The 12,209-nt window shown below is 42.9% G+C and overlaps 1 protein-coding gene across 5 annotated transcripts in view; it reads right to left on the bottom strand.

Moving 5' to 3' along the window:
• The window catches only part of pde4ba (phosphodiesterase 4B, cAMP-specific a), a 140,229-nt gene that overhangs the window by 86,756 nt on the left and 41,264 nt on the right, over nucleotides 1-12,209 (bottom strand). Inside the window, exon 1 of one of the 5 annotated variants that reach the window (XM_035413297.1) lies at nucleotides 2,580-3,101. The exons of 3 other annotated variants lie outside the window; for them this stretch is intronic. In XM_035413297.1, the coding sequence (XP_035269188.1) occupies nucleotides 2,580-2,806 (227 nt within the window). In that variant the 5' untranslated portion in view covers nucleotides 2,807-3,101. Of the gene's footprint in view, nucleotides 1-2,579; nucleotides 3,102-12,209 lie in introns of those variants that run through there. One more of the 5 variants, XM_035413293.1, reaches the window with a different exon arrangement.

The following is a 12,209-nucleotide window of genomic DNA, read 5'->3' as shown; positions in this document are numbered from 1 at the left end:
CTCAACGAGGGAGGAGAGGGTTTGGAGAAAACCTTTTACACGTTTTATTTTGAGACCTCTTCCACTCAGCTGCCTGATCGCCCTCTCACGCCCCACTTGTTTGCAGCCCCCGGTTCTGCCGTTGGTTATCTAAGGAGCCCGGGGCAGGTTAATGCCCTTGCAGTTGTAGGAGGATCTTTCGGGTAGGGATCTCCCGCAGAACACCCACCCGCCGATGCTGCTCAGCCACGCAAGCCAGCGACAAGATGGACGCACGCCAGAAATGAGCTGCGTAGCCACTGAGCAAACAGGACTGGGGCTAACTGATGCCTGGCCTCCAAATAAAGACCCATCTCCACCAAACCACTTCACATCACATTTTGACAAATTAGCGCACTTAGTTTTCTTCATTGTGGTCATCAAAGACCGCAGCTTCGAAACCACCGTGAAGGACAAACAACATCAGAAGCGACTGAAGTGGTGTGGTAATCATGTAGACTGGCATGCTAAAAGAACAGGAGTCTCCTCAGCAGATAAGGGCAAAAAAGGGCAAAAAAGAAACGTGATAGCATATGCTAGTCTGCTAAGAGACAGAGAGACAAAGAGGCACAGCTGGGTGGTGTTTGGCTAAGAGTACAATGCCCTTACTACCTGGAACTTTGACTGGCAAAGATTTTGTTCCGTTTTACCATATGTACTGAAACTTCACTCCCGTGTGTGATCATTGAGAGGTATTGATGTGGCCTACATTTCGGTATTTCTGAAGAGACACAGAGCTTTCAAAGGGCATATTAGTACCTTATCCTGGGAAATTGCATTGGAAGAGAATACTCAAATTGCTGAACCTGATTAAAATGCATCATGCCCTATGCTAATCTATTTTGTTTGGGAAAACATCCAAATTCAAACTGGTATCGAGAAACGTGTGGGGTCAGAGGTTTAGATTAAAATATCCTGTGAGATGCAAACTTACATTAAACTCCTAGCTGTCAACACTTAATGCGTTGTGATTTTTGCACAACCTGCAGCACTGACTGTGATATGCTCACCTCGACACGCAAGACATGACGCATGCTTACATGCTACTGCTGGTGGAGCCTCAGAGCACACTCCTCACCCCTTCAGCATGTGAACCACCCACCCACCCACGACGCTGCCTGTGCTAGGCTAAAAACGGACTTTATAGTGCAGTATAACATCAGCTCAAACTATGCAACCACTAAATTCTATTCTGTCGCTCCACTCTGTACGTACATATTCTCAGGCAGTCCTGTGTCAACATCAGCAGTACAAACATCACAGACATTCATAGTGATCACATACATGCATATTCTCACACCATTCATAAATGCACACAACTATAAAGATCAATCTGAAATCAAAAAATAAGAAACTAACAATGCTACACACAGACAGTGATAGACATCGGCCATTCATTGGATGTTCTAAGTTCACGTACTGTCTGCCATTAAATTGTTAATGAAATAACATTTTGTAACCATTTTTATAACTAATGCGTTGTGAAATTATAACCACATTAGTAGACCAGATTGAATTTAAATGAAGATGGAAAATTGTTAATCAAATTATTTAAATTACATTTACTGAATGACAAATGTTCCGCACAGTTGAACATTTGGCATTTGGTAAATGTTCTGTGCTGGTAAAATACACATGACAGCAAAACAGCTGTGTATCAACTTCGAGCAAATGCAATAAACAGTTCAGCAGCATGCTATTCTAACAGCAGAACTAAGAGACGAGAGGAAGATTTGTGCTTTCTTTTAGCAGTGGAACTATCTTTTTCCCCTGGGCTCATCAAAAATCTACATGTCTGGAAAGAGAGGGTCTCACAATTGGTTTTCAGCAGCCACGCCAGTCGTATTTTCACAGACATGAAGCACTGCACGTAGATGTAACAGATACACTAAATAAACACAAAGAACAATTTCTTTGAGATTCTATCCAGTATCTGAACTGGAGCATGACAATTATGTTGAATTTTAATATCAGACGCCAAATGTCAGTGCTCAATAAAAATAGCAAAGCAAATGTGAGACTGACCAGGTCCTGTCAGGCTAAGAGTAAACAGAAAAAATTAAATCCCTCTTGCATCAGGAACATGTTCAGAATCACGGAGAAAAATAAAAAACTAAAGACGTCTCACCAGCTTCATTTGTGAAGCACCTTAGCATTTCACTGGCATTAGCACTGGTCTCTCCCAATAAAATTAGTCATTACCAGGCAGTAAACATAAGGCAACTCAGCCAGCATGAACAGACATTGAGAGCCACATTTTATAGCATACAATCACATAGCATGGAACCAATAGGGCATTTGTTAGCACACCCTTGGTGACCTGCAACACACTGTGCAGACGTCAGCCGTTCATTACACAGGCATTAAACTGACCTCTATCCCTCCATGCAACAAGGCGTTCATTCCTGCCAGTCTCTATGGTCACACCCTTAAACAGACACCCACATGGCCAGCCAACACGACCATGCATCCCGCGAGCCGCCGATGACCTCACCAGGTGTGAGGTCATCGACGTGTCAGGTGAGGGGTGGGGAGACGCGGCTCGGCGCGGCCAGGCTTACCAGGTGTGAGCCACGGTGAAGCGCCGCCGCTGGCGCATGCCCTTATTCACCATCAGCTTCCTGAAGAGGCGCGGGGAGCTGCGGGGCGACAGTTTCGGGGAGGTGGACCGCTTCCCCGACAGCTTCGGCGGCTCCAGCTCCAGGTGCATGTGCTCCTTAAAGGTCCGGATGCAGGGGTCCGGCTCCGGGGCGGTCAGTTCGTTAGAGGCGGTCTCCCGTCCAGACATGTTGGCGGGGAGGGGGGGAGGGGTGGGGGTGTGGCGTTTGGTACCCCTCTGAGGCCAGACGCTATGCCATCCAAGGCGAACGGCAAAGGCACAGCTGCCCGCCTGAGTCCACGGGCAGGACGGCACTCTCCTGCTCTTCTCCTCCCTTACTGCTCCAAGTCTTCCAGGCTGAGCGCTAGCTAGCGGTGCAGTCCTCTCCGCAGAGCAGACGCTTTGAGGCAAAGCCGTTTCAGAGCATGTTGACAGCTCCTAAAAGGATCTGCTCATGTGCTCCCTCCCTCCCTCTCTCTCTCTCTCACCCCCCTTTCTCTAGTCTCTCTCCCTCACCCCCCTTCGGTCTCTCTCCCTCTCTCTCTCTCTCGTTCTCGTTCTCTGTCAGAAGCCTCCTGGCTGGTCCGGTACATCTGTAAGGCGCATACCGGTTCTCACTGAATCCATTCAGTGCTAGGAACCTCCCTCATGAAATATTCATCAGGGTCTGGGATCAACGCTTCCCTCTTGCAGCTGCTCTTTTCAGCTGATCAGGGGCAGGCAGGTCCCTCTTCCTCCACGAAGACGATAAACGGCTAACGGGTGGACTTCCGCGACGAGGACAGAGACTGAAAGCACAGCCCCTAAGCAGCAGGCGAAGGCACACACAAGTGTTCATTGAGAATAAACAATTCTGAAGTCTGCACGTTCACGCAGAGGCTGAGGGCTCCACCCCGCTCGCATGCCGATTGGTTCCTGGTCTTTTTGACGACAGGCAGAATGGGTTGTCAGGTCTCTAGGTGACTGTGGAACTGCTGCTGAATTCTGATGACTTGTGACCTTTTGCAGCTCAACAGTATTCAAGTCACAGATTAAGAGTACCAGGCACAACCCCACACACGGCATGTAGTTAATGAACACAACAGAAAAGAGGTGTCAAATGGCAGCTTTAAAAAGAATAGAAGATAAGAAAAATTCCCACACTGTCTTCATGAGAATATGCTATTTTTATTACATGAGATGAAAAAGCACAGAAACACACACACACACATTCCGTTAAGAAGCGGTCTAGGACAAACGGTAACAAGAAAAAGGATAAGGGAAGTGAGTCGGGAATGGGTAATGGGAATGATAACGACAGACTCACAAGCAATTCTGGTGTCTATCTGCCTATTCAAAACTAAGAAACCTGGCTAGTCTTCGAAAGCTTGCTGGGTACGAGGTCACTTAACACCAACAAAGATTTAAAATTCCACCCAGAGTTACCTTCAAAAACAATAAAGGAAAAATAACAAAGCAAAATAACAAAATAGTGTCCTGGTCGAAGGATTTGTAATCCAGTCACTATAGGGAGAGCAAAGGAATAAACAAGAGTCGAGGTCGAATAGTATAACAATTCAATGGTGAAACGTGAAATCCAATTTGTAAACAAACCAGAACCAGGGCTAGACGAGAATCGAAAGTTTAACAAAATATGGTCAAACACACAAAGCCAATGAAGTAATCACAATCCACAAATACACAACACAAATTCGAAGAGCTAGTCTCCACGGGTGAATGGCGGCTTTTTCAAACCGAGTAACAGGAGATGCAAACGGCCAATGTGATAATGAACCACACATGCAGCAAACGCTTCCACCATATCTTCCGCCATACCAAGTTCATTCTGATTCAATACCCCCATGCATCTTTAGGTTTACATAGGAAAATATTACCTTCAAATGCCACAATAATTTCCCTTGCTAATGTCAAAACAAAGAAAACAAAGAGTGACAGGTGGCACTGCATCATACACAGTAAAAAAAAAAAAAAAAAAAAAAAAGAACAAGCATGGCACAGTGGGAGAACAACATTTTACAACACAAGCTATCAGAGGAACACAATGGATCGATTATTCCTGACTGTGTCCAGCACAGCTCTAGTCACGTAGACAATTGCTTCTTGTGCAGGGGCAGATCGTGCTAATCTTCAGTGGGATTCTCACCATGGTGACAAGGAGGAGGGAAAGGCAGCGCTGCCAGCACTGCAGCCACGCCAATGTGGCAGTTGTCACAGTAACATTGAGAACACCCGACTCAGGGCACAGACCAGACTGTGGGCACTGCCGAACCTGCAAGCTTATCGGCCGATGGTACCGTACGATTCACACCCTATTACTGAGAATGGGAAACACCGAATGGATCATGCCAATGCTCCAAATGCATCAAACAGTGGCAAATTCCTCACACAATTACTGAGAATGGGTAAAAACGGAACCTGTCACACAATGCTCTCAGCACATGGCATACCTGGTCAGGGAGATTCAGTGATACCAACCTTGCTTTTGTTAATGCTGCAGCTCATAACACAGACTGGTCATTCATAAACACTAAGGCTAGAAATCAGCCAGCAGGTGGTAACTCAACTACTGCAATCCAGATTTCAATGTTAAAGGACATGCATGCAATTCTTGGGCTGGTTTTAAACAGAATTATAGACTTACACATTGGTATGTCATCGTTCTTTGTGGGAGATCACAACTATAATTTCAATATCGCTTTTAAGGTGTTAAAACATGCTGGGTAGATTGCCCCTCATTTTGATGAAACCATTTCACACCTAGCATTCCCACTTTTGCAGTTTATATATTTGCTTTTCTTGGCAGATGGTCTTCTACAAGGTAAGAATAGAGAGTTTGTCTTTTAATGCAGAGGGGCGATTTGGCTTGTATTTCATGCTCTTTTGACGTTCTTTTTGCTTGTGAGCCAGATCTCCACTTCATGACCGAGCCTCGAGGATGGATTGCGTAATGGAAGGCCTTATATAAACTGCTTCTCACAGATGAATGAGTGGAATGGAGGAAGATGTGGTTTCCTTGGAAGCAATATCTAGGTTCAGCATGTCCATTCATAAAAGAGAGCAGAATAAAAAATGAGTACTTTTTTTAGCTTGTGCTGGTCAGTTTGTGGGAGCTGCCCAGTGGCAGGTCCGGATAAAGCACTTGTTCTCACGTGTCCAACGGTCTGGAATCTATGAGACAAACTTGGGCATTGGTCTTGCAGGGTGCTGCTTAATCACCCACAGTGATGCCCAGGGAGGGAGTGTTTATAGTCAGCAGGGTACTCCTTGCTTCTTCATTGAAGAGCAGTACCTCTGGTCAGCCTGTAGTCTGCATGCGCTACATGCACAATGGCGCACATCCCATTTGTTTACTGAGAATGAAACCCACATGGGTGATACCAAATGCAAAAGAAATGACTAATGGCACATTTTCCACCTATTTCCTGAGAATGGTACATACCAAATGCCTGCACTCTGCCTGTGCCATGAGCACGAGCAGTGCAGTCTGCAGAACAGCTAGGAAGCGAAAAGCAGCTTTGGTCAAACTGAAAGATGTAGCGATGGGACAAACAAGAAAAGAAAAATAGACAACAGGGGGATTCACAGTATGTTAAACTGCAGAAACAGTCTATCTACAGGAGCAGGAAAAATGGACAGAAAGCTGAAGATCCCAAAGGGAGATTGTTGTCAGGGTCAGTCACCATTTCTGAACACAACATAGGAAGTGGCCTCTGTCACAAGGTCCCAGTAAGGGGTTTTGACATATGGACTAATTAGTCTGGATGTAAAACAAAGGCTTTCTGGTCACATGACTATAACCTACTGTTCCTTTTTTTCTTTCTTTTTCCAGTTATTAATTCCCTAACTTACCCCAACATTAAATGATCACAAACTAACGTCAAGTTTTTAAACAATCACTAATTAACCCCATAGTTTAAATGAGAACCTAATTTATTACTATGATAAACTTCATTGACAATTTTACAAAGTTTGTTTTTCATCACAAGTCTTGCTCTTCCACGAGGGAAAAAAATTATGATTTAAAAACAACAGTTTTTACAGTCTGAAATTAACTACAATACAAAACCTTCATGCAACACTGATATATAATTAAATTAAACAGTTCATTCAAACAACTAAGCTCATTCCACAATGTTATTGACAACTTTCCACAATAAGGCAGGTATTCTTATCATTATGAAGCTTCGATAAAAAAATACCTATAAAATCCACTCTGAGCATTTGTCCGACATCCAGAATGAAACCAAAAATTAGAATCCCAACCACCACTTTATTCATTAAAATATGTCTCTTCAACAACCTATCAATTTTCACACAACAAGAACAGACAATATAAATGCAATACTGAAATAACTCTCTCAGCCACATGCGGAGTGTAATCTATCTGTTCCACAAGACATTGACCTCTAATTAAACTTGATTTAGCCATTTAACTGAATGTGGAACAAATTCATTTTCATCCCTATTCAATATACATTCTGTAAGTCTAAAATAACCGATTACAAACATTGATATCCTGGATTTAATTTGTGGGGAAAGGTCTCACGAGACCTTAAGTCTACACATTCTATTAATGTAAGTTACAGAAACGGACATTGAACAAATCTTCATAACAGCAACATTTAGAGCGTGTGAATGTTTTAGCCTCAAGGATCTCACGGAGAACATTAGAGTAAGACAAGGCTAGGTAAGAGGGGAATCTCAGCCCCACCCCTCTTATGAGTGCATGCATCTCCCAGCGTCACAAGCCGTTTGATGGTTTACCACATCCACAGGGCCACTGGAGAAACGGACCCCCCTGATCATTCTGCACCTGTCCCATCAATTCAGCCGAAAGGCATTGTTTGCACACCACGCACACTCTTTCACCAGCTCTTTCCTATATTGAAATCAAATTCGTCACAGAAATTACTGAAATGATGGTGTCCATCAGTCAAATGATACAACAAATTCAACAAATTATTCATGAGCTTCATAGCTGGTTTTCCTTCACTTTACAGTACATTTGTAAAAGAATAAATTGAAAAAGCATCTCAATAAGAAATAAACGGAATAAATCTGAATTTGAACACTTACTGGTTTGTACATTTATGGAGTAAAAAGTGCTGCGGAAGAACCTTGCGCTGACCTAGACCCCAAACACAGCGATAAGTTGCTCTGAGAAATTGCATAACAGTGGATATGAGCTCAATGCAAGGCGCGCTCCCACAGCGCAGAATTGCATTAGCTCAATGTCACGGGGGGGGCTGAGCTGGATCCCATTCCCTGTCAGGCTGGGAGTGGGGGGGGGGGGGGGGGCGCAGAGACGGTCCCAACTGTCCTCCACTGGAAATGGGGATGCGCTTCAATGAGACCCACAAAAGCTCCTCTCCAAATCACATCTACTGCAAAAAAAAAAAAAAACCCTCATGTGCACCCGAGCTGAATTGCATTCCACAGCCGTCCCGTCGTAAGCCGCCAGGAGCAGCCATGGGAGTACAAATCTAAATCAATGCTCGACGGAGCTTCAATTTAACATAATGCGGTTCCTGTCGGCGTGAAAATAATTGTGTTCCAAAAATAACTACCTCCCAGCCTCTCGGTCCATGAAATATAACAGGGTGTTTTAACACAGAACGTAGTGGTGGGGCGCACAAAACAAATTCAATGTAAGCCATTGCGTACCTCCACATCCACAGTAAATGAAACGTAACACACAGAGGGATGTGTGAAAGAATGACAGGTATGTGTGTATGGGTGTCCTTGAATGTCAGATCAGTGGGGAAAAAAAACAAGTGTCAGAGTGCTCTTCGGTCTGGGGACAGTAGGTCATTTCACACACCAGTAAAAACACCGCTGTGACACTCTTGGAAAAGCACAAAGCTGAGGATGACAGGAGAGTGTGCGACATGAATTCAAAGAATTTGGTACAGACTAAAATTCTACAAAGCCATTCACTGCAGCAGATCTGAATACCGGCCAATTAAACTTAATTAATGTTTGTGTGATGGATTAATGTACTGCTTTGCACTACATGCGGTTAACTACCGCATCAAGGACAGGGTAAACACAGATCCAGTCAAGGTCCTCTATAATTCTGCTGAGGGAAAAGAGGACACTGTAGGGATGTTCAATAAGCACTTAGAGCACGGTGCTTACAGAATTTCTGAATTTAAAACCTCATGCAATCAAGGACTTGTGATGTATATGTAGATATTTCAATTAAATACAGCTTCCATTCAATATCATGTTTTATAAACAAGCAATTTAAAGTAGGCTAATTCATGTTTGAGTCATGCATGTGCACAAGACCAAGATGGTAAAACGAATGCCTTCAAACATGACCTTGTTTTTATGAAAAGTAAGAGCTCATTCAAAACCAATCTCATAGCTCCTTCCTGCTTACATCACCATCTGCCGGCTGAACACTCAAACTGCATGCACAGTGACTACCTGTTTTTACAAACACTGGCATCCTTTAACAGACCAGTGATTTTCCCTTGGCCTACATGCTCTTTCCGGGCACATGTACGCTCTGTACTGGTCCCACAGCGGTGGAATGAGCTTCTCATTGTAGTAAAGCCAGCAGAAACCCTGCTCAGGTCCCAGCACAGTCAAAAGACCCACCTGTTCAGACTGAACCATGGCTTCCCTAAGAGGACAGTTTAGCTGCATAAGCACAGGAACCAGTGGAGCTGCAAGAGCGGCAGCACCCCCATCTGGAAAAAGAGACCGGTGCTTTGCAGAATTCCAGACACAGGCAGGCATACCGGCCACACCAAACATGCCATTGAAGGACTTTAAGTTGGGCTTTTTTTGTTCAGTACATAGATATTTATTTGACATTTAAAAATTTCCCCTGTTGTTGTTGTTGTTTGTGTGTGTGAGTGTGTGCGTGTGCGTGTGCGTGCGTGTGCTTGTGAGTAAAATTTCTATTTAGGTTAATTATGGAACAATCAGCTGCACTGATTTAAAGACTGCGTGTGTCTGTAACTCAGTATACTGTGCGTGTGCTTTCTCACATCTTTTGAGAAGCTAATTGAGATTGAACAAACAAATGTGACAACAAGCAACATAACATGTCCATCCTCTACCAGATCCTTAAAGCAACAGAGCTCGGCAGAGGGGACGAACGGCAAATGGACTCTTTGTTTTTGTCCTGTCCTTTCAAGACAGTCCTCAGCCTTTCAGCTACACCACAGTCAAAGCTAGCATCTGTACAAAGCATTCAAAGCTGGAATTTCCATTATAGTTCAGAGACGAAAGCTGGGAATATGCAATGCAACAATCCCAAGTTCAGAGCATGGGGAGGAAAAAAATATACATAACTGAAGAATGAGGTTCAATAAAAAACCCTGTTTGGTGTGGAACCTGAGGGTATCACACAGTTGATCCAGTTTATTAGCTTTCTGCCTTTTCCAGAAGGAATCTGCTGCTGGAGCACATTTTTACAATTCAAAGAATTAAATCAAGTCACTTTATGACACAAATCACTTGTGCTTGACAATGGAGAACTCTGAATGACATTTCACCAACAACTAACCTTCCTCACAACCGCACAGCTCTTTAGGGTTAGCTTGCAGCAGTCATCAGTGCACTGAAGAGTGAACACAGGGTCCTGACTGAACCACCGAAAGGTCAAACTGAAGTACAGTATAGTCACACAGAACAACATATAACCAGTTGTCGCAATAACACAGGATTCTGCCTTTTTTACAAAAAAAATAGATAAAATGCAAAAAAATACACTGTGTTCGACATATTCCAACATCTTTTTAAAAAATATTACAATGGGCAATGATCCAGACTCGGAACACAAGAAATTAACTACTGTGCTCCTGTTTCTTTGAGCCAATCGTTTTTCAGTGTCTGAAATTGACATTTCTGTTGTTTATTAATCATAATATTTACATAGCCATTGGTAGCATTGCGAGATTCAGAAAGAAATCGCTTAATTAGAATAAAAAGTTGAAAACGAGATGTCACACTCTAGCTAGTTTGCTCTACACAAGTCAATTAATACATAAATTGCTGCTAGCATTTTTGAATATTATTATTAGCCAGCACGGCAAAATTTGTTTTGATAAGAACAACAAAACATTATTTGTCTCCTATTTAATCCTTCTAATCTTGCTATTTCAGGTGTCATAAAATTATGAACAATAGACATTTGTTTTATTATTGTGAGTTGGCACATTATGGCAAAAATTGTTTTTATCAGAATGCAAGTGAAAAACGCAGTATAAGACGCAGATTTTGAGGTGTCCTGCTTCCCTAAGATGTAGCATTCCATGGGCTAGCGCGGCCACTGATAACCCACATTTAGCATTGGGATTTACATTAAGATGCAACTGCCCAAAAGGGCATGCAAGTTAACAGGAATAACAAGCCGATTCATCACAGGGTTCAAAACGAAGCTATGCTTTCTGTGACGGGGTTTTAGTCCTCCTGCGGTACAAAGCCAATACAGCCTCGCCATGAAGCCATGTATTTTGGATGTAATGAATGATCATCCCATTATAATACTGGAAAAATCTCAATGGGCTTTTACATTACTATTAATTCCACACAACATACATTGATTCAAGCAGCAGTGCTCATGGCTACTGACATACACCTGTAGAGTTGATTAAGCGGTATCCATAAATGTTCCCATTTTACAGTATATTGTATAATTCTATTAATATTCTTTTGACCAGTAACAGCACATGATATGTCACTGGGTGGCTTCTTGTATATTGACAGCCTACTGAGACAGAAATATTCAGTGACACTGCTGAAACAGATGAAAGGTATCTTTACACGAAGGTATAATGACAGGAAACCGAAAGGTACAGTCCACTTTTGTCCCAATGATGACGTCTTCCGGTCACTCACACCGTTTATCAACAGTTCTCAGTAAACCCTTAAAGCCCGATGGCCATAAAATTGGACACCAGGGACAAAAAACAATTGTCTTAAGTTACTGCTTTAATCAGTAATCGATTCTGGGTGCAGCACTATAACCTGTAAACCGTTGTAAAGCTTAGACTCTTCACACTTACAGTTGATGCAAAAAACCCTGTCTCGATCTTTAAAACCACAGGAGATAACAAAAGAAATAACAAGGCAGTCCCCCACTCCCAAAGGAGGGCAGAAATTGACAACTCACACCCCAGGTTGAAGATTATGATATTTTATAATACAAAAAAACAAGACAAACAGCCGATAATCCTTCTCTACTGGGATTTACATAAACAAACTACCCCCTGAGCCTAAACAAATGAATCCACTCATAGGCTAGGAAAAGTCAATACATTATTTCCATTGAGCTGAGTGCCTTTTCTGGAGCATGTGAAATTTAGAATTTCTGTATGAGTAAATACAATTTCAAATGTGAAAAGTGGCATCTTTATAAATAAGCAACTCCTTACCTTACAAACAGTGAAGAAATTATCCCAATCAGACACTGCAGTCCTGAGTAAATCATTTGAAAGCAATATCCGACCTGGAAAAATCGACCCTCTCTAGGATCTACCCATCATAACTCTAGCCCGGGCTGGATGCCCTGTTGTATACTGCAGTCACCTAACAGCCTTGTATTCTTCAAGATCATTTCTGCAATTTTACCCAG

This window comes from Anguilla anguilla, chromosome 4 (assembly GCF_013347855.1).
Source record: "Anguilla anguilla isolate fAngAng1 chromosome 4, fAngAng1.pri, whole genome shotgun sequence".
Taxonomy (NCBI): Eukaryota; Metazoa; Chordata; class Actinopteri; order Anguilliformes; family Anguillidae; genus Anguilla; species Anguilla anguilla.
Note: the sequence above shows the minus strand (reverse complement) of the source record. Positions and strands in the feature narration are given on the sequence as shown.